This window comes from Labrus bergylta, chromosome 15 (genome assembly GCF_963930695.1).
Source record: "Labrus bergylta chromosome 15, fLabBer1.1, whole genome shotgun sequence".
Lineage (NCBI taxonomy): Eukaryota > Metazoa > Chordata > Actinopteri > Labriformes > Labridae > Labrus > Labrus bergylta.
Genome location: NC_089209.1, coordinates 16,079,873 through 16,105,830, shown reverse-complemented (window position 1 = coordinate 16,105,830; position 25,958 = coordinate 16,079,873). Strand labels below are relative to the sequence as shown.

The 25,958-nt window shown below is 41.3% G+C and overlaps 1 protein-coding gene across 1 annotated transcript in view; it reads right to left on the bottom strand.

Moving 5' to 3' along the window:
- nbas (NBAS subunit of NRZ tethering complex) overlaps positions 1–25,958 on the bottom strand; it is a 157,896-nt gene that overhangs the window by 81,331 nt on the left and 50,607 nt on the right. The window contains exons 27-39 of the mRNA XM_020642042.3: positions 24,818–24,880; positions 22,905–23,027; positions 22,712–22,814; positions 22,340–22,417; positions 22,039–22,193; positions 18,066–18,178; positions 15,634–15,750; positions 10,410–10,523; positions 6,419–6,576; positions 5,123–5,206; positions 2,773–2,949; positions 1,916–2,029; positions 617–740 (exon numbers count right to left, since the gene is read on the bottom strand). Of these exons, the coding sequence (XP_020497698.2) occupies positions 617–740; positions 1,916–2,029; positions 2,773–2,949; positions 5,123–5,206; positions 6,419–6,576; positions 10,410–10,523; positions 15,634–15,750; positions 18,066–18,178; positions 22,039–22,193; positions 22,340–22,417; positions 22,712–22,814; positions 22,905–23,027; positions 24,818–24,880 (1,523 nt within the window). The remainder of the gene's footprint in view (positions 1–616; positions 741–1,915; positions 2,030–2,772; positions 2,950–5,122; positions 5,207–6,418; positions 6,577–10,409; positions 10,524–15,633; positions 15,751–18,065; positions 18,179–22,038; positions 22,194–22,339; positions 22,418–22,711; positions 22,815–22,904; positions 23,028–24,817; positions 24,881–25,958) is intronic.

Here is a 25,958-nt window from a genome sequence, read left to right as displayed (position 1 = left end):
CACATCCAAAATGTACTAGTGCACACTTACACTCTGGATCATAAACCAGCCAAGCCCCTAATCTTTTTTTTCCATTGACAGTTCCACTAAAGTTAATGAGAACTTGATGATTTAAGGTGTGAATATGAACATAAAAGCCTTACTTTGTGAATTCTACTATGAACAGAAAGCAGGCAGAGAAAAAAAAAACAGTAAACAAGGCGCCGCAGATGGCTGGAATATGCAGACAATATGTTCTGTCTGGTCTGCACAGAAGTTCAGTTTTATTTCTATAACAGCACAGTCTCAGTTGAGACGTCGGGAGCAACAATGTGTAAAATACTACTCCTAATATTATTATTTGAAAACATGCTCAGAACAGATTTGAAGAAGTTTCAGCTGTTGTTGTTTTTTTTGAGAATATGAGGAAAATTGTACCGTGGAACAGCTCAAGCTGTGCAACAGCCGACCAAAAACATCAAATGACAACCGATCTGGCACAAAAAGTGCCCAGTTCTATAATTAGTCGGGGCTACCAGTCCTAGGTGTTATGAAAGTAAGTAACACAGCTTCTTATACACTATCTGTTTAAGTGTGTGTTTGTAACCATGTGTCACTTGTGACGGTTTTTTCGTACCCTCTGTAGCAGGAAACAGAGTTTCTCCTTCAGTTTTAGCCTCAGCCAGTTTGCCGGTCCTCAACAAAACCTCTGCAAAGTTTTCCTGGGGCACGTCTTTGTAGGTCGAATACACGTCCTGACTCTGAAAGAAGAAATGGAGAAGACGGTGTGAAAAAAGAAATACTCCACACCTGTCATTGTATCGAGGAAATCCCAACAGTAGTGAGAGCAGATCAGAAAACACACGCACCGGGAGAGCGAGTCAGACGCCTGAGAGATGGAGCGAACAAATTACCTTCAGAGCCAAATAAAGCCTTTTAACAAGGGACTTTTGATGATGTCTTTATAGGATTCTTGAATGCCAACTTATTTCTCAAGTGCCTGAGCTACACAACAAACTTTTTGCTCACGCTGGCATCAGAGCTATCGCTTTAGCCCCAAGTGTCTTCCTGTCCGTCTCCAGCGCTCTCCCTCTATCCATCTCTCTGTCTCGTTGTGTTTGTCGCTCTTTCTCTCTCAATCAGCCCCTCCCCCCTTCCTTCTTTGAAACTGTTAAGGTAAAAAACAACACCAAAACAAAAAAAAGCCCATTGATCAGCCTGCTCATGGATGGATGGATGTGGGGAGCCATTATTGGTGGACGGATGATTGAAGATGGATGAGCGCTGGATATGGAGCAGAGGAAGGGATTTGGAGAGGCCTATTAAAGTGTCATGAGAGGAGATGTATCGGCCTTCTGTTTCCCCCCCACGTCCACTCTTTTAGCTATCCACATGATTTGTGTCTCTGAGTAAAAAGCCCAGTCATAGCCCGGGGTGACCATTTTCTGGGTATAAAAGGTCAAACTACTCCTTTTTTAAAATTTTCTTCTTTTCTACTTCCATACCTCTGTCTGTGGATAATGTTGTCTTTTTAAGTTTTTACGACCTTCTCTCCCCCTCCCTCTTATGGAAACAGCACTCTCTCTCTTAGTGTTATATTATTCTACTACTTTTCTGAGCTGTTATCACACCATCATTCATAAGTTCAGCTTTCCTCTCCTGTAAAGTACAGTTAGTTCTTCTTAAATCGCTTTCGGCATTGAATTACTGAGTCTGAAATCAATATTCATTTTGTTTTTCACACCGTTTCTGAAGGAATTTATGAATCATAGGTGGAAAAATCCAATTAAACGCCTTAAGTTGTAAAGCTACTCAGGCGTCTTGGCTGTAAATTAAGGAGGTGTCCTGAGGAAAAGAAAGGGAAAATAAAGACAACAGGAATGTTAATGAAGAGAAAATAATTGGCAATGAGACACAGCGGTCATCAGCCACTCACCAGGTCGACATGGGGATCATCAATGAGTTCCTGATAAAAGGGGCAGCAGCTTTGACGCTCCAGGTTGGAGTTCTCGCACGCCCCTCCCTGGCGAGTGTCTCCGGCGTCATGACCCTGAGGAGCCATCAAAACATCATTAAACTTTCACACCCTGCCCGCAGCACTGTCATCCCTTTCTCTATCCCACTGCTCGCATGCTTGTCGTTTTTATCTCGTCTTAGAAACTCGCCACCACAGATCCACCACCACCACTGCCGAGTCACTGGCAAGACCAGAGGAGCCATCAATCTCCACGCCAGCGACCACCGAGGCGGTCCAGCCGCTGGCAACCGCCAGATATTGAAATATTCAACAGGCGGGTCGATTAATTATGCAACAGATGAGCTCTTGATTGGTTGTTTTTGGATGAGGAGTATGAAGTCTGGGGAGCAGGAGTGTGTGCATGAGATGGCAGCTGGTGCTGACTTGCTGTTGTGTTTTCTAAGATGGACGCATGCACGCTCACGCGCACACACACACACACACACTTAAAGCATACACATATTTATTTAGATACACGGAGCACGAACATTTGGATGTTTTTATTTATTTCATTTTTATTGTTTTTAAATGATATTACCAGTATATAAAGAAATACTTAATCTTCGTATCAGGTATTGATCGTAGTTGTGCGATTCTTGTTTTGCAGTAGACCCCATAACATTTTTTGTTGTCTCAAATTGGTCCCTTGTATTCTATTATTCTATAAGTATTGGGTATTGATGAATTCAATTACTCATTTATCACTGCATTACTCCAGACATAAAAAGCTGTGTTCAGTGTCACCACAGATCACGTCAGTTACAAAGTGTTCTCACATGCAGCGGCCGAAGGTAGTTGATGGATTCCTTCCACCAGCGATGATCGCTGACTGCGGTCAGCACGGCCTTGGTGGTCAGTCCTGTCGTGGTCAGGACTTCCATGGTCTTAGCTGTAGTCCTGTGCAGCAGGTCCCCCGCAGTCCCCACAGATGAGCCTGCAGGAGAAGTCCCAGCCTGGGGACAGCAGATGACAAGATGGCAGGAAAAACATGACAGCAACATTATTCTAAGGCATCACTTAAGCGTCTCTGCAGTCCATACAACTTGAAATCATCCTGCATTACCATGAAAGGATCCTCTGAACACTACTTCTCATTCATTAAATGAAAAAGCAGCATCAGAGGGGTTTTCTGATCGCTACATCTTTACATGAGACCTCAGGAAAAAAATCTGAGCTGAGGACTCTTGAGTATCTCTGCAGTATTAGACATGGTTGTGTTCTGTTTTTTTTTTACGAGGCACTAGAGAGGAGCACTTCTAAAGCACAGGGCTCTTTGTGTTTGTCGGTTTGTTTTGCGTGTTGCAAAGGGAATTACAATATGTGCTCCCAGCCATGCACGATCAACAGACATCGAGCACTTGAAGAGAACTTGGTGCTATAAGTCACACAGGAAGCACTTGTTTGTGCGAGTTGTTGGGCAACAGATTCATTACATAAGGAAGCAGCTCTGTGATTTGTGTTTCAACTCTACCGGCTTGAAATTACACAACTGAGTTCAGTTTAGTAATTCATCGACCCAAACACCTTGAAAACATAATTGATAATTAAAATAGAATAGGGCCAAAAATGTGGGAAATATGCTTAGTGTGCTGCTCACTGTGAATGTTTGCTTTGGAATCAAAGTCTGTTTTCACAGCATGCTGTGAGCTCACTTTTTCAGACACCTATCCCCTATGGGCCTTAAAATAAAGATACAGAAGATATGACAAGATAGACAAAATATACTTTATTGTCCCCAAAGGGAAATAGAAATAACCGCTGGCTGTTTTGTTTGTCTTTGCAGGTCAGAAAGAGTCATCATTTGTCTGATTTATAAATGCCAAAAAAACTCCGTACAGGAGCTAAAACTGACTTTAAACAACACAATTTGCTATCTAACAGGCAGGTAGGTATGTGACTATTCCTCAGCTCTGCTGTTTTGAGTAGTAATGGCTTCTGGTCAATATATAGGATGTGACCACTACACTTTGCCTCTTTTACACTTACGTATTCAAATGAAAAAAACGTCTTAATAAGCAAGTTTAAGAGATTTAAGAGACAGAATAATGTTTTTTTAAACCCTTTTGACAGAACCAACTGGCTACAGTTTTATATTTAACAGATTCCTGGTACCCATTCATTTTAAAGATATCTCATCAGAGAGCTAATGAGCCTATTTCCACAGAAATCAAAGTTTTATGCCTTTATTGAAATGACAGCGGGAGAGGGACAGGATATATGGGAGGGGAGTGGGTGAGGTAGACGTGCGTGTGAACCTGTGAGGGGGTACGTGCTAGACCGACTGAGCTAAACTGGCAGCCCAAAGGTTTCCTTTTAAGGAGAAGCAGGAACTACATTAAATAAAATCAGATTTGTCCCCAGAGTTAAGCCACAGAATACACACAAATCTTAAAGACCAATACAGATACATTGAGGAAGACAAAAAATCGTTATCTGTTTAATTATCAAGCTGAAAATAAATAGTGTATTATACTGTGAGTGGCATTCTTGGATATTTTTATCAGCAAACCAACAGTTTCAGCACTGTTTTGGTGACTCCACAATTGAAAAAGGAATTCAAAAGCAATTTTAGATGGCCAGTGGGCCAGGGCCAAATCGTTTAGTGCCTTTCATCAATACTTTATTTGGCCAGGGACTCAGGGTCATAGAATGAAAGGAGTCAAACACACACACTGTAGGAAAACAATACGCAAACACACATAAATAACGGAGCTCCAGAGTGCCAGCACACACTCATCTAGGGCTTAAATATACACGGATGAGGAGTCAGGACATCAATACAGCAATAAAACGACAACAGACAGCTTCAAATGAGCACCCGTCCTCACACAAAGGGGATGCAATGCAAGTCATGAAACATTAACACCCACTCACGGCTTCATAAAGCTGGCGGTGCTGAAGGAGAGGATGGAGGGGAGGCATAAATAAACCACGGCAGCTGAGCAACCTTAACACTAGATTTACAGCTCATCAAATATGGAACAATAGGAAAACACACAAATTGAAAAAAGAGAGACGGAGTCACACCCATAAAGGAATGATGAAGAAATATAGGAGAAACATTTCAGCAAATCAACTTAGAGACAAAAATGATATCACAAAAAACAATGATATACATACACACACCTTCACAGAGTCTGTCTCGTCCGCCTCTCGTCCACTCTCTGTATTAACAGGCTCCATTTGATAGTTAACTGTCTGATACAACACCTGCAGGACAGATACAGGAGGAAAGAAAGAAACTTAAATATGAGATTTGTTATTCTTTATTTTATCTCATTGGATCTATAGGTAACTCTTTTGGTCAGTTTTGTATCAGACTCTTCACATGTGTTTTGAAGAGAGAGAGAACCACTAAAGACATAATATTTAATGTCTAGAACAAAGCTTTGCAAAAATGTTTAGCCTGAGAGCCCTTCAAGTTAACTCAAGTCCACTTGTGAATGTAAAATGTCTATAGAACTGTGAGAAGAAGCAAACATTGATAAACTCTTCAGAGTTTGACCCTAACCCTAACCCAAAAGGAAAATATAATTTTCTTTAGTGAAAAGATGAAAACAAGCATATTCATAGATTCTGATAGGATTTTGGTTCTACTTTCCTTATTTGTAAATCATTAAGCGAGATCGTAACCTTTAGACCCCCCGGTGGGGAAATAGAAGGATTGATCTGAGATCAATACATACTCCAGCTATTCTAATTAAAAGTCCTTTTTACAAGTAATTGACAGCAGTGTATCAAGGTGTTTCTCTGCTAAATATGGGACATATATATTTATAAGTTTTCTTTAAAGGAATGATATTTGACATTTTAAACATGAAAACAGCAAATGTGAAATATAAAAAAATATATTAACTTAAAATATTCTAACTTAATATCTCATTTAGTAATGACTTTCTCAAAAGAGAGTGAAGTCAAAGTCACTCTGCGTTGTTCTGAGCTCTGTGTTCACACTGATGATACAGCGCTTTCTTTAGCCTGTTAATTAGTCACAAGAGACTCAAACATGTTTTATACATTTTTCTTTCCGTATCACCCCTCCCTCTCCAGCCATTATCCCTGCTAAGACGTGAGTGAACAGCGGCCCAATAAAGTGTTGACCTAAGAGTACAACTGAAGAAGAATCAACAGACTTTCAGGAGAAAAGACCTTGTTTGTTCATCTTTGGGCTGCATATCATAACAGATCAGTACTCATTTAAATTTAAGTATTAAATCACTGATTTTTAAACTACTTTGGATTCAAAAGACTTTATTAAATTAATCTTATTGTTCCAGGATATTTATCATTTGCTGACATACTATTATGACCTCTCAATGACAGAGAAAACTCAAAAACAAAAAACAAACGCTTGTACTGTAAGAATCTGCACTAGTTGGTAAAGTCATATTGGTCTAATGATGAAAAACGATGAAGAATGACCTGAGTCTGCAGGTCACTGGAGGCAGCCAGCAGGCTGTGGATGCTGTCGGGGGGACAGTGGGTGAGAGAGAAGGCTAAAAGCTCCTGCCGGGCCTGCAGTGCTGTGTAGCCTTCACACTGACCAAGCAGACTGCACACCTCCCATGCAGGACTGTAACCTGGAGGAAGAACAGATGGAGGCAAACACAGAGGGCAGAGGAGGTTAAGTCAGGGTAACGAAAAAGGGGCAAAGAGAAAAAAAAAAAAAGAGAGGAAAGTGAGGACTTTTTTTTAACTGGATAAGAAAGACACTGAAATACTGACACAGACAATATTTTACATTTTACATGGCAAAGATTCATTGATGAGTGATGTAGTTGATCGTCAAATGAAAGTCGGTCAAACATTTTTGAACTTCGGTGAAAAGTGAAAATTTGCACAAAAGAAAACTGAGTCAGGAAAATTCCCATTCACATACAAACAATCAATAAACAGAGTATAGCAACATATGTATCCACTGATCAAATAATCCTTACTCCTATAGAATCATCCATGCTGGTAAAATACTATCATCAGTTTGACTCTGTAGCTCAGACCTAGATGATCGAATAAAATCCATGATATGCAAATGAGGCCAAAGGTTACTGCTGCTCTAAGTTTAAGGAGTCAGTTGAGAATATAGACAAGAAGGCAGTTTATATAGAAGAGTCACATAGAAAGATTCACCAATGTTACATCTCTGTGTTGTATAAAGAAAGAAAAAACGCCCTTAACCAAAATGCAATGATGTGTGTGTAAAGTACCCAAACTAATGACAAATGGCATACCCACACATGGTACACATAAAAAGTTTTAATAGAGCACATCATCTTTACGCAGATGACTTACAACTCCTCTTTACATTCAAACCTAGTGAGGCCTCAAGGTTACCTAAGCTCCTCGACCACATAAATGCTATAAAGCAGTGGTTGACTGACAATTATTGAAAGCTCAATGCTGATAGGTTAATCCCTTCAGTCCTGCAGAACATTGGGTCCATCTCCCAAGCTGCCAGTCCAAGTCCGCCTAAGCCGAGTTATTTTTGAGCAATCATTTCATTTGACAGCCACATTAAACAGCTCACATAATCATGTTTTAAGCATTAAAGAAATATCAGTAAACTGAGATTTCCAGTTTCCATTGCTGAACTTAAGATGCTCAACACGCCTTCGTCTCATCCCACATTGATTACTCTAATTCTCTCTTGACCTCTCTCAGTATGTCCGCCCTCAATCGCCTGCAGTCAGTACAGAATGCTGCAGTCAGGGTACTAACAAGGTCACACAAACGGTGCAGCATCACTCCTGTACTTAGAGCCCTTCACTGGCTCCCTGTTACAGTCACTCTCACTTACAGATCCCTACATGGTCAGGCTTCAATTATCTGGCTGAAATCATCCAAACCTGTACCCTGAGGTCAAACACTCTGCAGTTGCTCTCTGTTCCTCGTACACACCTAAAGACCTGTGGTGTGATACAGCTTTCCAGCCCATAGCTCCCGAACTTGGGAATGCTTTGCCCCTTCCTTGAGTTCTGCAAAATCTGTTGGTGGTTTTACAAACCAGTTAAAAACACACCTGCTTAGATAGGAATTAGGGTAATGATCCCTCATCATTTTTTCATACACTGCAACTTTACATATCTGGGAACAGTGTTTGGAATGTTTACCTGCTCCTATCTGCGATCATGTGACAGTCTTGCCTTGTCTTTATATTTGTCGTTGTTGTTTATTTATGTGGGAATTGCATTATTGTTCTTATTTTCATTTTCTGTATTTTTCATCCTTGTAAAGCAGTATGTGACTTGTTTCTATGAAAACTGCTGTATAAGGGGTGCAGTTCCTAGTGGTTAGTGTGCACGCCCCATGTCCACCAAGCGGGAGGCATCCGACCTGGGACTCCTTTCCCGCATGTCAATCCCCACTCTCTCTCTCCACGATTTCTGACTCTATCCGCTGTCCTTTCTCTAAATAAAGGCATAAAAAGCCCAAAAATGAACCCTTAAAAAAAGTGCTACATAAATCAACTTGTCTAAGTACTCAAACTAAGTCAAACATTTTCAGTGAAGAGGAAGAGGCACGCTTTTATAGAATATCACTGTGGTCTATTACAGAGAAATTATCACTTAAATGAGTTTCTATCTGCATTGGAAGAAAAACACAATTTTGAAAGAGAAACCCAAATTTCACCCTTTATTAAGACTGAATAAAACCATTAAAATACAGATATTCACCTTAGAAAAGACCCTGGTATTTATATGTTGTGACTCACTCAGCAGCAGGTGGAGATTATAGAAAAATTATGAGGTCAAATTGTCGCACATTTTTACTCCTTTTACACACATATATATTTTACAAATATAGCTAAGAAGCAGTTGTTCTGTTTATGCATTGTCCTTCATGTCTTTTAATCTATTCTGAATCCTATTAAAAAACCAGGGGCTCTACATAAACAAAGACCGACCTACTGCATGATGTCTGATAATATGCAGCACAAAAAAGGGGAGGTATAAAACGCAGAGAGAGTGATGACACAGTAAAGTATAACCTTCCAAGCCCTTGAGATATTAATACATATTTAACTCTTACACACGTTTCCCTTGAAGAAATATCAGGCGGGAGCATTGTAATAACAGTGCCACATTTGTTCCAGCTTTATCACAGTCAAAAAGCAACACAATGCCATCCTGACTTCATTCTCACAAACAGATTCAATTATTCCCACTGTGTTCACAGACAGAGAACACCGGTGCTTATCTGATTACACCTTCTCTCTCTTCCAGACACCTTATTTTTCTCATCCTCACCGCTTCCTCCTCCTTCTCAGCTCGTCGGAAAGAGTCAGTGAAATTGTATTCGCTTTTTTTATGTGGTGTATGAAAAACGGGGATCAAGCAAAATATCATTATCGCAGTGCACACTTTAAATCCCAGCAGAGGAAACATTAGGGAGCTGAATGTTTCCACAACATATTATGTTGGTTTCCTTTTCCTTATTATTATTCTTGTACATAAAGAGGCACAGAGTCACTTAAACTTAATTTTCACCATCTGAGAGTGGATGATGGTCAATGATAAGTCCATGAAGAACTCTAGTAGGGGGGGAAGCACTGGAGCATTAAAATTACATTAAAAAGGTCTGAAATTCTCTATTAAAGAGTGCGACTTTTTGATCCAGTAGATGTCGCCCTTGAGCTCCGGCATGAAACCAAAACCAACTGCTATTTGGCGACACCTCCGCCATACTAAAGCCTCGCTCTTATTCAGCGACACACCTTCAACCCCTCTCGAAGAAGTTTAGCGCAAGCGGCAGGCAAAACTGTCCTTGGCTGGAGCTGCAATTGCCTGTGGCCTGTATTGTTGCGTTAGCAGGCTAATGTTAGCACTCTTTAGTTAGGTTGTAGCTTCACATTGCACATACATTGACAAGGAATGACTGTGATCTAAAGGCAATTACGTGACATCCAAATAAGAAGTGAGTATGTTCTTCTTTTCTCTAGTCTTTGAAAAAAAAACAGCTTTTATACACAAAGTGATGAGACGGGCCGTCCATCCATGTAAACACGCCTTCGACAACAACACATTTTCTCACTCACTGTAGAAAGCCATGACTCAGAGAGACATTTACAGAGGGTATACTTGATTGAATGTCACACATTCTTCCTTTAAAGTTGAACTATTAGCCAAAGTTGAGATACTGTCGCGCTGCTTTGTTTACAAAGCGAGCTAAACACAATTTTCTTACATTTTCAGAGGATACACTCTTTATTTTTACAAGCACTCAGGTGGAGCTCTGTTATCAAAGGCTGCCTCTATTAAGACTCTGGTGAATTTGGCAGATAATGTGAGCTGTGGGGGAACCATTGCCCTCATGCCCCTTTCTAATTGAGCCAAATGAGGGGACAGGCAAACAGCCAGAAGGGAGATTCAAACGAGCTTTTTCGACAGGTTTCAGCACAAGGCTGTCAGCTACATACCTGCAGCCATGAGATCCTGACAGTGGATGTAGGAGGCCTTGAAGTCCTGACATTGGAGAGCTTGCTCTGCCAGCAGGGTCAGGACTTGACCTTTTCGTGTAGCCTTGTCATCTCCTAGATACACACACACACACACACACACACACACACACACACACACACACACACACACACACACACACACACACACACACACACACACACACACACACACACACACACACACACACACACACACACACACACACACACACACACACACACACACACACACACACACACACACACACACACACACACACACACACACACACACACACACACACACACGTTTCAGTACTTAAGAAATTCAACATACAGTATAAAATAGACACAATTATGGACACTTTTAAAACCTTGAAATATGTCTCCACGATAGAGCCTACACACAAGCAAATCTCATAATCCTGCATATCAGGTTCACCATCTATCTTAACAGACCTCTTATAAAACATCAATCAGACACATATAAAGACAGGACATTGGTTGTAGTGCTAGGACGTCAGAGTGTATTAGCTGCATCCCTGGCAAAACTCAGGAATACATATTAATCATGTCCACAACAACAAAAAACGTATAGCTGAAGCTGTTCATTTGGGAGACGGAGTAAACAAAATGAAAAAAATAACATCTCGCTAAAGAGGAATAAATCAGAGTTTTGTATCTATAGTTGAGGTGTGATTGGTGCTGGTATTAAAATTCATGCTACGACTCTGGACACACTTTGATCTCAGCTGGAGATCAATAAACAAAAAGGAGAGGACAGAGGGATCAAAAGAGGCAAAGGCAGAAACAGGACTTCTAAACAAACCAATCAGAAGTGAAGATCAAAGAATTGAAGAAGATGGCCCAGGGTTAGTCCGTGTGTGTGTGTGTGTGTGTGTGTGTGTGTGTGTGTGCGTGCGTGTGTGCGTGCGTGCGTGCGTGCGTGCATGTGTGTGTGTGTGTGTGTGTGTGTGTGTGCGTGTGTGTGTGTGTGTGTGTGTGTGTGTGTGTAAGCAAAGTAAGTGATTGGTAGAAATGCTGTGTTTCCTACAAGGCGGCCTTGGTCAAATGTTTTCTGGGTGGCTGGTCAAAGGGTGTCACCAAGAGCTGTAAAGATAGACCTCAATATAGTGGAGGTGTGCGTGTGTGTGTGTGTGTGTGTGTGTGTGTGTGTGTGTGTGTGTGTGTGTGCATTTGCGTGCATGGTGTTCACTGTACGTTCATGAATACATTCTCCTGTGTTTTTTTTCAACACACACCTTGGAAAATGGAATCGAAATCCCCTACCTGTGGTTGACAGCCCAATCAAAGGGTCTGGATGAAAGGTGACAAATGTCAAGAACAGAACAGATAGAACTCACTAAAAAGCACCCCGCTGTGTAGAGTTCAGTTACCACAAATCCAAGAAGATTGGAGATGCAAGGATGCGTACGTTGACCCTACATGTAACAGAGCCGCGCTGAAATGTAAGAATTCTCGTGTAAAATTCACAGACATCTCAAACACGTTGAAGGGCGTGACGTGCCTTACACTCTCACTCTTGTATTCTAGGAAACCAAAAGCACCTCATGAACCGTACTTCACCCATAAGTTAATTGTTTACAAGCTGTGAGGTTGTTTTTCTCCTTTTTCTCCTTTTTCTGTAACTATATTGTGGGTTGCATTATGTTCCACATACACCATACACCGCCCCCTGCTGACCCCCCCCTTTCCCCCTCCTGGTCACACACACACATCTCTCATCCACCTGTATTATTGTATTATAGTTTGTTCATATCACCTCAATAAGTTATCGACCTGTACAATATGTCCATATTCTTTATATTATCTGTAAACCAGTATAGCATGCTCACTGCACCTTAATCTGTATATTATAATCCTAAGAATACACTTATATTTATAGCATTTATTTATATTTATAGTATCCCATTAATCCAGCCATCCATATATACCTAATAATTCACTTTTTTTAGTCTACATCTGTAAATTTTGTAATTACTGTACATAGCACAGACTCTTGCACTTTCTGCTTATTTGCACTTCTGGTGAGATGCCAAACCTCATTTCGTTACTCTATACTTGTATATGTGTAATGACAATAAAGTTGAATCTCATCTCATCATCTCATCTCATCTCGTTGGTCAGATGTTGCTGTTTTTAAAAGGGCTTTATAAATAATTGTGATTGACTGATTAACTGGGAGGCTCCTTCTGCCTTCCTGTGACAATTGGCCTGACATTAAGACTCGTGAACAGAGTTAAATATTAACACATATATATTGGAGAGATACCTTTCCATGAGTGACTGAAGAGTAGGAAGGAATAGGAGGAACTCCCTCTACCTTTTGGGTATTACCTAAATGTATTTGATACTCTGTGGCTGTGTTTGTTAAACAGAACTGTTTGTTGTAGGTTTTTCTTTTTCTATACTATTGTTACTGATTATAATTATATTTCTGTGATGTCTGTATTTTCCATTCTTTTCCTTCTTTATTTTTCTAACCCTTATGAACAAGAACTAAAATAATAACATGTCACAGTTCTGCCTGAAAGTACTTTGTTATTAAAAAACCTCAAAATGACAATAATTTAAAAAAAAGCCAAAAAGCCTCAACAACAACTTCTTTTTGTGTTATTTTTACTGGATTATTCTGTCCAAGTCAGCACACTGGTGTTCTCACTTTAAATATCTTATTAACTGATTCTTTCTGATGAACACACCTTTTTAATAACCTCTGCCCCACTAGACTGAATAAATTAAGGAGCATTTCTCTACACAGAGGAAGGAACCCCTGAGGGTTTTTTTCACTGGTGTGCTGGTGATACCTGCATTAAATATTCACCAAGAAGCCCAAGAGCTGTGCGCCCTTCAAAAGCCTCCCCCCCTGCATTTATTTATTTAAAAATGTGTTTATTCCTCTTCTCATCTCCCTCTGACTCCTTTTCCCCCCCCCGAAGCCACACAGCGAGGGCTACACTCTGACTGAATGTGAGCAGCCGACACACAAAAATGCCACCAGGACGGTTAGCAGGTTTCCTCGAGCTGGCAACAGGATTCAGAGAGAGAAAACCCAACAAGCTATGACTGAAGAGGTGAAGAAGGACAGAGAAGTGAAGGAAAGTGATGGACACAGAGAGACAGAAAGATAGAGGAGTCTCGCTCATATACGTTTGAGGACAGTGATAAAACAAAAATGGAGATCCAGAGAGAATGACAGCCGTGTCATTTTGAAGGACAAGCAGCACCAGGATGAAACCTTATACTTCATCTTGTGCTGTCAGTTTTGTGTCGGGTGTTAGAGGATGGATGCGCAGGGTTGGAAAAAGTTTCAATAAATACCTTCTTTTTTTTTTTTTTCACAGCACAAAGTGAAGCTAAGGATCCAAAATCCACCCAAAAACTGCCAGCTTCAGACACGGTTATGGGATGTAAAGATGTGAAAACATATCCAAGAAGAGAATTTTAAAAAAGGAATTAAATATGGGAGAAACTGATTAAGAAGTCCCACCAGAGGACTGATGAAAATATTTTTCAGGTCAAGTGCTTATAGTCTGTCTCAAAGACAGTTAACACAAGAGGATGGAAAAATAAAAATACATCTGAAGTAAGTTTACTAAAAGTAATCAGGGCAGCTTCCTTGGCAATTTGTGTGTGCCTGACGCTTCTTCAAACAGCTCAGTCCTTTTTATGTACAGACTGAGCTTTTTCCCAGCATTGATGATTATTGTTTACATTCTGTACACATCTTTTACTTGCCATGTTATGCACTTAAATCTGTTATTCTCTGCTCCAGTTTCCCCGTTTAATGTTGAAGGTCACATATTGTGCAAAAATAATGCTGTTGTTTTTTTTGTGCCTTTAATGGAGAGATAGGACAGTGGATAGAGTCGGAAATCAGGGAGAGAGAATGGGGAATGACATGTGGGAAGGAAGCCACAGGTGGGATGTGAACCCGGGCCGCCCGCTTGAGACGCCAGCCTCCATACATGGGGTGGACACACTAACCACTGCGCCACCAGCGCCCCCGCAAAATAATCTTTACCATGTTGTTCTAACATGACTGTGTCCCTAGTCTGTCTACAACAAGGTTTGGTCAATCACAGCTAATTTGCATATAAAGCTACAGACACAGCCTGTTCTGAGCAGGGCTGAAATAGAGGGGTTTCTAGACTTGATCAAATACAGGATCAGAGTGGAATTTTAGTTAGAAACTTCATAGGCATGAGCTCTAAGACTTATTTAAACGTGTTGAAAAGGATAATGATATGTGACCTTTAAGTATTTTCAGGGAAAACATGTATTCAAATAAGAAGGTTAATAAATAAATGATAAAAAGATTAAAATTACAGAGTCGTTCACACTAAAACTTCAACTGAGCACTAAGTTGGAACTGAAGGGCCCTTGCCAACATCCGTCAGCTTTCACAGTGTTTTAAGGATGAATACTTTTATCTGTTGTTTTTTAAAGTAATATGAGGCATCAAACAGAGTTTCAAAGAGGCTGAACGGCTGCTTTGACTGCAGGGCAAATTAGAAATTCAGCTTTTTTTTTTTACAGGGCTGGTTTAGTATTCTGAAGTGAAACTTAGATTTATACAAAAACTAAAGCAGTAAGTCAACAACAGAGTGTTTTCAACTTGAGTTAAGTTAGCATTAAGAATGGACAGTCATATAGAAACCACCTTAAACACTAATCTTCCTGGTTCACAGTTGGATCTTAATCTTTCAGAAATGATCCTGCCCATAACTGTGAGAACTGAAACTTGAGCAGAAAAAAATGGTGCTGAAGCACTTTAAGTGATGTGTGTGTGAAATTTGTTTACATTTTCAGGGTCTGCATGCGGTCCAAACATAACCGTAAAGCTGGATGGGACCGTAAAGATGCATTTTCCCCTCTAGTGTGTGAGAACTGTCGGTTCACTTGATGAAAGTACCCACGCGTGCTGGGGTACGTCTCTGTTCTTTGTGTGGGTGGTGCTTTCTTGCTTCACCTCGTGAGCCTTGTCATGAAAATGCCCCCAGAGGGAGAGAGGGAGAGAGAGAACTAACCAGACCAGAGAAGAGTCTGGCTCATTGAGTGTTCATTGAAAAACACAAGATATTAAAACTTAAATGAAAAGAGAAAAAATAAACAGACGATGCAATGAGGTTAGTGTGACAGACAGAGTGTTGAGTGTGTAAGAGTGTGTGTGTTTAAATACCTGCCACTCTGAGGAGTGAGGCGAGATTCAGCAGAGTGGTGGACTGCTTGTAGGCGGTAGAGCGAGGTGTAGCGATGCATTCTTCTATGAGTGACAGACGGTCTGATCGCAGACGCACTGGGAGGAAAAGAGGGAGGAAGGGGAAGAGTTGTTAGACTGCTTTGCTTATTATTGTATTAGTCTGTGTGGTTAGTAAAGTACATTTGAATCCTGCATCTTTAGTGGTTAATATTGATTGAATATGATTACAGTTTTTTTATGATCAAATAAGAATATAGTGGAAGAAATCTCTCAAATCAAACCAATGTTTGGAGAGTTAATTACATATAAAAACTGAAAGTAGCATTAATGACTATCCAGCTTACTTTTAAATGTTAAAAAAGAAGTACACATTTGATTAAAGTAAATGAGAAACTAATGGTGATAATGATCACAAACTACACCAATTAATCTGCAAACGTTTGGATGCATTGAATAATCATGTGGTGGATCTCAACTGGTCGAGCCTCAGAATGACAAACCGATACTAAAATTGATGATAGAGTCTAGGTAAGAAGGAGCCGTTTTTTGTGGTTCCTTTGTAAGCAAGCAGCAACTTCTTACCGACCCATGGGTACCGACACATGAGTTGAGAACTAAGGTTTCAAGTCATTTTGAAAGAAGAAGACAGCAAAATGATCCGGTCATGAGGATTTTGTTTACACAGACCAAACTGTGATGGCCATTATGAGCTGAAATCTTACAAATCACAATCATGTAGAAAAATGAACTCACTGAGTTTCTTAATGTGCAATCAGTCTGGAAACCAACATGTTCATAATAGTTCTAACAACACAGTATACCATAGTCTTAGACTAGTGACAGAGAGTTATGGGAATCCAATGCACATTGTTTGACACTAAAAATATGACTTTAAATAAACTAAAACCTCCAGTTTGTTGCCATTCAAAGCAAAGTAATGAACAGGTTTAGACAGGTTTAAAACTTTTTCACAATCTGAGTTCAAGATACAGAAGCCCCCAAGAATCCATCTTCCACATATTTTTCTAAACTTTCACTGAAGGAGCTGAGAAACAGCATGTTTAGTGCCTCAGCAGGCCTCTGTGCTTGCTCTGCACCCTGCTGAGGATCTTTATGGCTCGGCATAACTTGGGGCGAGGCCTAAAGGGAATTCTGGGTAGGGTGATGTGATGGAAGCATCGCCTAAGGCACCGTAGGAGGGCTGCAGGAGACAGCCTAAGACGGATTACACATGCTTGAATCCTTTCAAACTTGTGCATGTTTATCTCAGGAGTGTGCAAAGTTACAGGGATGGAGCTTTTACTTTATTGAAAAATAAAAACGTGTTTTGTGTTTTCGTGTGTCTCGACAGTATTTGTGTCCTTGTGTTGAGGGCAAAAATACTAAAAAGATAGGGCTGGAAATGCAAAGGCCACGGAGACATTTATCGCTTCTAATAGGATTTAGAAAGTATACTATAATCCAAAAGAAGAAACACGAAAAAAATTATACTGAAGAGTCTTCATTCATTTCATATTCTTCTCTCCCTTTTTTTTAGTTCTCTGTCCTTCACATTTTTTCTTCTAATACTCTCAAGGCCTCACTTTTGTCGCAGGTGAGAATGAGTGAGCATTGGAAAAATGATGTGAATAGACAGCAGGGAGCGAGGACAAGAAGGAGTGAGGGTAAAGGGGCTGCAGATGAAGTGGAGGTATAAAAAAAATAAAAGAATACTCCGGAATAAGTGATGCAAAGAGAGAAAAGGTTGTCTCTCTCTGTCACAGCGGTTTTATGGCAGCTCAGTTTGATGAGGGCAAAAAGGGGGAAGAAAGCAGAGGCCTGTGAGGCAAACAACACCTCGGTTCAGAGGTGAGGCGATGTGGGGGCCCAAAGCTGGTTCATTCTGGCTCCACAGTTTTCCTTTAAAAGAGAGAGCGAAAGAGAGCCATGCCGAGGAAACTGCTGCGTTGGGGGGTACCGATGTGGAGCCAGAGAAGACAGAGAGATAGAGCGTGGAGGTGAATACTGATTGGTCAGGTTTACAGATGGATCAGAGTTATAAAAGAGATATGTATGTGTGTGTGGTTGTGTTTGTGGGAGCACACAGAGAGAGAACACTTCGCTCCTAATTAGGCCATCAGGCAGATGTTGTTTGCTCAACAGATGAACCGTAAATAACACTGTATAGAGATATCGTGGCATGAAGGAGTGACATATGGAGGGATGGAGGAACTGACAGCAGGGAGGGAGACATTTTGGATGGTACATAGGTTACGGAGTTATGGGACGGCACTTTTGCATCCTCTACAGTTCAATTCAAGAATGCTTGAATGAAGACTCCTTCAGATGTGCAGACAACAAATGAAGGAATTTAAGAATTGTTTTGGTTATTCCAGCATGTTGTCTTTCATGGGAAATAAATGTTTAAGTACCTTGCAGTGGCAGGATGTTGACGCTGAAGTCTCCCAGTTGGCTGAGGGCGCTGATGAGGTCCAGTTCGTCCTGGATGGCTGGAGGACAGTCCATGATCAGCTGGAGACACGCCCTGATGAAGAAAACAACCAGTCAACATCAGGGACACATAACTCATAAGAAGCTTTATTACACAGCTGTGCTTAATACTTGATTCTGATTGGTCAATTATGCACAGAAATGGTCTGCCATCCCTTGATAGATCATCGTTGTTTTGAAGAACAAACCTTTACTAAAAAAAGAGATTGGTTGCTAAGGACGCAACTCTAATCGCAGAAGCTGGAGGATTAACTGTAGTAAGGTAATCTGCATAAGGAAGTCAAATTTATTTGAGACAGAGAAAGAGAGAGAGGTCAAACAGAGCCCATCTACCAAAAGGAAGATGACACATGAATCGTTGCTAAATGGTTTCTTTACTGCATGACTTAGGGTTATGTATCAACATTTTGGACTTTGGACTGCAGCCACAGCCTGCATAAAAAAAGTGCACGTAGCTGGTTTCAAAAAAGGAAACTGCCTGTCACCGGCATTCTTTCTAAAGGACAGCTTCTCCGTTGAGTTTGTAGTTCCGTGAACTTTTTCCCCAACGACTTTATGGTCTAGACCAGTGGTTTCTCAACTGGTGGGTCAGGACCCCAAAAAGTGGGTTGCAGAGAAGCTTTCTGTGGGTTGCAAATGTGTGCCTGGTAAATCAAATTGTGTCAAAAAGTCTGTGAAGACCTTTTTAAACATTTTTGTTTTGTTCCATTTCCTTGTTCTCTCACATGTTCTCTACCGTTTGGGGTCCAAACTGAACAATTTTTCATTAGATGAGTCTGATTGGAGGAAAAATATCAGATATTTGGGTCGTGATTGTTCATGACGGAGTTGTTGATGGATCCTGAGGCTGGGCCAGTGCGCTGGCCGCTGGTCTAAACCACTAGTTCCAAATCTTTTGCATAATGAAGCCATTTTTAGATATAATATGTTTCGTAACAGGGTTTAGTATGACTGGGGTTTTAACACCTTCAGACAGAACTGGGCTTCTTGGTTTCTCCCATCCCGTCTTAGTGCTTGGTTAAGGTTGATCAGCTTCATAAGAAAAATATGAGTTGAACTGATCGTCTTCATTAAAATTTTGAACTAATTCTTTAGAAAGGTGAGAAGTAAAAGCATTCACTGTCTTCTAAATTGGAGGAATTTGATTAAAAAAAAAAAAAAGAAGGATGGCTAGTATTGGTATAAGTGGTTCCAAAGCAGGATCTTGACATTCAGAGTGAGAATGACTTTATGAGTTTTCCTTATTTTGGTACTCACTTTGAGAGTTGTAGCAAAAGTATATTAAGTCATTAAGTTTCAACATCATGATGAGAGACATGAGACGAACCAGACACATTTATTTACAAAGTCTAGACTAATTTGACAGATCTACGACAGGGGAGTTTTCTCTCACAACAAAATCCAAACTCATTACCCTTAATAGGATTATGTAGCACATCACTTAGCATATTTAACAGCACACTCCATGTGTGAGTGTGTGCGCTTGTTTCAGATCAAGTGTGCTCTGTGATTTTCATAGTTTTTCATCGCGGCATTATACAGAAAAGCTAAATACAGCAGAGACTTAAGGGAGGAGAGGAAAACTTGGGGAAAAAAATTTACAAATAAATTATCCCACCTTAAATAATAGCTAAGAGAGGAGCTCTGGAATGTATCCTTGGGGTGTGCATTCAATGACGAAACACCCAGAGTTTTCTTGAACCCTCACGCTTTGTGATCAAAGACAACTAGCAGACAAGAAGACGTGCCTCAGAAGCTCTGTCAGTGTAACGAAAGCAATCCAAAACATACAAGTTTACTCGAAATGGTTAGCACACAAAAGCACACAAACACACACACACTCGAAACACTCTTCACACATCCTGCACTCTTTGAGCATGGCTGGTGTTCTTGCCAAGAACAAGAGGTTCGTCCTGGCAAATGAGAGCGGAGAAATGGAAAGGGCTGTGGATGGGCGAATGAGAGACAGAAAGAGGGCATGTTGATTATGTACTCGTGCTGTGAAGTGTCTGCAGGCCTGTGAATGTGATGTGTATGTGAGGTGTTTTATGTGGAGGCTGCCTTAGATAAGAAAGTGCTCAAATATTTTATTCCAGTCACAATGTACTCTGTAGCCATTACTCTATAAGAGTTTGTAACTCAGGAAACGATAAACGATATGTGGCCCACAATAACGATATCCAAATAAGTCAGAAATAAGGCCCTGTGTCCACCTAGTGGTTTTTTTCCCGTGCGCCGGGCTCTTTGATCAATTGTTTTCAGTGAGAGTGTTTGCAGCAGCAAACGGCCACCTGGAGAAAAAGCACAGCGCCAAGCATCTTTTAACTGAGCCCTCCTCCTTTTCTGAAAGGCTGCTCCGAACACAGGTTGAATATCTTTCAACTTTTGAAAAAAAAAAAAGGCACAGTTGACATCTTTTTCATATGTATGATATTTCCCGCCTATGGATCTTGTCTTGTACCTCCTACTCATCCTCTCCGTGTCTGATCGGGGAATAATCGAGCGCACAGCTAGCGCTTTTCTGACCTGGGGAAAAAAAAAAAAAACGCTGGTGGACACGAGGCCCAAGGCTGAGAGAGATTATTGAAAGCTTAAATTTATTTTTTTTTAAAAAGAAAAAAAAGTAATCGCAATCTTAACAAATTCTGCTTTGTTCATCTTTGCACTTCTGACAGTTGGATTCCTTCAAAAACTCTAATTATTTAACACTAGTGCTGCTTTGCTTTGCAAACCAACCCTCCTTAATAATCAATCTGAACAATGCAGGACTAAGTCGTTTTGAATGTAATCACTGGGTGCATTGTGTAATAATTATGACCTGTGCAGTTTTAAATTAAGATGTTTCAATTTAAAGCTGTTTTTGTGATTCATACAGTAAGGACCTGTTGACTATGTTATCACTTCTTTGTCTGTGTGTGTGTGTGTGTGTGTGTGTGTGTGTGTGTGTGTGTGTGTGTGTGTGTGTGTGTGTGTGTGTGTGTGTATATGTGTGTGTATGTATGTGAGCCCTTCTCAGTCTCCTAAGTGTGCTTCTCTCTGTCTGTCCTGATTTCTCCTGTGGGATCATTGTAGTAGTTAGAGGGGACTCCAGCTTTGTTAGTTTGTTTTTTAAGAATAGTTCCTGTCCTAGAGCAAACCCGGTGTCGCTAACCTCATCCTTTCAGGCAGGAGCTGTTGTGAACTTGTCCCAGCATGTGTGTCCTTGGTAATAAGTTCATGGGATAAAAATGTGTGTCTGTGTAGCAGTTATTTTAATCTTAAGGACACAAGCTGCCAGTGTGTACAAACTATAAATTTCAAAGCGACAGGCACATGTTTGGAGACTACTTTCTATTCTCGTATCTCAAATTCACATGCAGCAAACACACAGATGCACAAACACAGCGTGAGTGTGTTACAATGGATGATGTTGTCGGACGGTGTGGAGGGGGGGGACCTCTGTATTAGTTACTATAAATGAATGACGACCCAATTACTGTCCCACTTCCCCACAAGGAACAGACGGTAAGGTTAGACACCCAGCGGCCTCCCTCTGAGATCTATAACCAGCCACATACACCCATGCACTCTCTTGCAAATACTTGGCATAAAGTTATCACAACACGCTATAGGAGATGAAAAGAGCAGCCACGGTTTTGTTTTTTCTGTCAGTCGTCCAAGCACAAAAACATGCATCCGCCCACATAGAAATAAATGATGTTTCTCACACATCAACAAGAAACAAGGTCATCTCAGACAGCACACAAACACCTTGGCATGGAGATTTTTGGACGACCAACTCCTATTTTTATATCCAATACAGCATGACTAACATAAATCATTACTTTGAGCAAGACCGAGTTTCAAAATGTCCCTCGTTTGTGAAGAAACATTTGATGTAATTTGCCTCCTCACCTGGCCAGGCCCATGCAGGGGTCTGTTAGAGTAGTCGAAGAGTTGAAGTACTCCCTAGCAGCCGCCAGCACTAACTCCACGCTGTTGTCGTAGGCCACCTTCAGAGCGTAACCTTTACCCCGGAAAGACGCGCTAGCAGCAACATCCTGGTTGTCCTGTTTGAACATCACAGTAAAATGTGGTGAGCGATGAGACGGCAGATTCAACCTCCGCATGAGTTAGGTTAAAAGTTTGAAAACCCGCAATGTGCAGTGTGCAGTAGAACACAGTAAAGTGAAGTCATGAGTAAGACTTAATTTACCTTGGAGCAGTGCATGAGCTGCCCTGCCAGGCGTACGTTCTCCACACGGCTTGAGCACAGCAGGGACTCAACAAAGACCTGCAGCAGTCAGGGAGGAGAGCAGCTATAACTCAGGAGGCGAGGGAGTTAAACTGAGCAAAGGTTATAATTTTGTTTAATACGTTAGATCAAAGAGCTCTGGATTCAGAGGTTCAGGAGGTGGAAACTCGCAGCACCGTGTGTGAATTATGGACCAAAATGTAGTTACAGGTGTGAAATGTGACACTTTGTCACCTTTCATAGCAGCTTTCTCTGTCAAAAGTGGACATATTTTAGCACAAATCAGATTATACCACATAATTGCCTTTTGGCTGTGTGGTTGGGGTGCAGTACCTGGTGACACGTCTCTGCTTTGAGACAGGTGTAGACGTTCTGCTGCATGTCGAGCAGATCCCGCAGTAGACCTCTCCACACCGTCTCACTCACAGGAGGATTCCTGCACACACGCACAATATTTTTCCGTATGCTTTGATGGATCTTGAAAGACATTTGTGCTGGTTTTTATTGCAACTTTCTATCTCCATACTTGCGCCCTGTGTGGCGGCACAGTTTCACCATCAGCTGGTGGGCTTGTTCTGTGCTGTTCTGGCTGTTCTTCACGTATGAAATGGGTTTCTGGAGGCCGTGTTTCTCCAGGACCTCCACCACACTGTAAGATAATAGCACAGATGGATGCAAATAAATAATGACAAGTGCTATGAGATGGGTCACCACAACTAGAATCATGCAAAATGAGGCAAAATGTAGGAAGTTTCAGGTCACAACAACCAACTCATTCTGTCAGTACACGTATAGGAAAGGATGACTGGCAGGGTAGGTATCACATTAGGAAATGCCAAAGATGTAGAAGACACAGGGATAAAATAAACCTGAGAAATCCAAGAGAGAGGAGAGGAGAAGGGAAGATGTGTATGCTCTAAGCTGTATTATTTTGGCAGCAGAAAGTCATTTGCAAGACACGGTGCAGATGGAGAAAGTGTAGAGCAAGACTGCAGAGCAACATGATAAACTGCATGCCAATGAGACGGCAACTCTCTCTGCAAGCGTGTGTTAGCCTGTGTTTGGGAGCATGTGGATGCTGGCAGTCTAATATGTCAGAGGGAGAGTGTGTGTTTGTGTGTATATTTGTGTGTGTGTGTGTCTGTTGCTGTGGGATTAGCTTGACAACCCCCCGGTCTCAACAGGGTCGTGCTGCTACAGATGTTCGCCCTCTGCTGCAACTCATTACCATAGTAAACAGGTGCCACAGAGTGTGTGTGTGTGTGCGTGTGTGTGCGTGTGTGTGCGCGTGGGGCTATATGTGTGTGTGTGAAAGTAAGCGAAAATGCAGACAACAACTATTGCTATTTACAACCGCGAGTTTGTGTGTGTGTGTGTGTGTGCTTACTGGAGTGTCAATGTGTGTGTCTGGGAGAGTCTGCATGTTCCCTGTGCACTAATGTGCCAGTGAGTGGTAGTGGCAGCAGCAGCAGCAGCTGAAAACAGCTTTTATTCTGGAGGTGCTCTCAGAGAAGACACTTTGCATTTACCGCTACTACATGTGTGTGTGTCTGTGTTTGTGTGTGTCACAATGCTTCTGCACAAAAGATTCATGAACACACTTCTGACGCTCCCTGGGGTGTTTTTGTGTATGTTTGTGTTTGTGTAAATACGTGGAGATATTCATCTGAAAAGGCCAACTTTAAGCTCTGACATAGGCTTTTCTGGTCATGCTTCCTTCTCCTCTCCTCCTCCTCCTCCTCTCCTCCTCATCATCATCCACATCCCCTACAGCCCACCCCACTGCCTTCATCCTTGTCCTCCTTCCTTCCTCCTCATCATTTTTCTGTGTTTGGAAGTTTACTCAGGCAAGAGAGAGAGAGAGAGAGAGAGAGACAGAGAATAAGGGAGATGGAGGCAGAGCGAGAGAGACATGTAGGTGATTTTAACCTGTAACAGAGAAAAGGCCTGGGGCTGCTTGAATACCAGGGGACACACTGCAGTCCTTTGATATCAATTCTGTGTGTTTGTTTGTGTGTGTGTGTGTGTGTGTGTGTGTGTGTGTCAAGCACATCCATGTCTTCTCTGCCTCTTTGGAGTTTTCCACCAGGCCTATAATTGGGGGAGGGAAGTAATAAGCAATACTAAAAAGTGAACATATCCGAGGGATGCAGCACTAATCAACAAACTGATGGGCCTCTAATGGGTACAGAAGGGCAGTATGGATGTGAAGCCGGAGTGATTCAATGTTTTGTTCAACCAAAAGTCCAAATCCCAAAGATGTTCGGTTAAACTTTTGGAGAAGTCAACATATCCTTATAACTCAGTGCCTGCAGCTAGCTTTTTTTTTTTTTTAAACTAAGCTCTAATCTGCACGCCCTGCTGAACAGGACGGACAGGAGGAGACGTAAGAGAGAAGCGGACTGACAGCTGAAGGATCGCGCTGGTGTGTTGACGTACCTGAGATGCTTCTCAAGTTTGTCCACCTGATCATGGAGGGATGAGGTGATGTCCGTGTCTTGTCTGTAGGATGATAAAGCACAAAGAAACACAGCGGTTATTTTACATTCAAGCCATAAAAAAGATTATTTGGAGTTTTTTTTTTTTTTTTTTTAAATGACATTAAAGAGAAATTCTTTTAGCACGAGAGAGTGTGTTGAAGTGCATGTCTGTGTGAGTATTTCGACCAGTACAGCACACATTTGGGACTAAATAGGTGGGTGGGTGTGCAGCCTATCACTGTGAGGCTATACTGATTCCTCACTAAAAATAAAACCCCATGATGCTTTGCCTTGAGGCAAAGGATTCTGGGTCAGGCTGGCCTGTTCCCCACCAGAGAACTGACCCTGATGAAACAACCTTCTGTGTGTATTTGTGTGTGAGTGTCAGTGTTTTTTTTTAGCATCAAAAAGTGTGTGTAAGAGATTGTGTTCAGAACACACCATCTCTGCATTTTGACACACACACTTAATCTTGCCCTATCAATCCATTTCTCTGCACCCCTTTTCTTCTTCTTCTCAGACTGTCTCTGCTGCTCCACCTCCTGCTCGTCCTCGTTTAAATATCCTTTTCTCCCTCATTCCACTTCTTCCCCTCCCTCACCGTCTAATCCCCTGCCCATTTCCACATTTTCTACTCTCTAAGGGTGAACGCGCATTACATTCTTCTTGAGCAGATTTAGACCTAATTAAGCTGTCTCACGAAAATAAAAAAAATAAAATCAGAAAATTGGGTTGAAACTAGTAAGTCATGGGTTTCTCCTCCAGCACGCAAATCTGCAATATTCTTCGCTGGGATGGCAATTTTGGAGTTTAGTAAGCCAGTGAAATCCCTCCTGGGAGAAATGTGAAGTTGAAGGCCTTGCAGCATCGCTAATCCATACACTGCAGAAAGAAAGCCAGTCTGAAAAAGTCAAATTCTGCTTTAGAGGGAAACATGTATGAGTATAATATACACTCAAATGTTCCTACAGTAAGATCCCTCTTAGAGTTATAACCTCGATTTCTAAACTGCAGTATCGCATGATGGTTTAGAGAATATTTGAAGTCTTGTGCCACCAGTGTAACGTGGACATAAGAAACATACCCTGTGTCTCAGATGC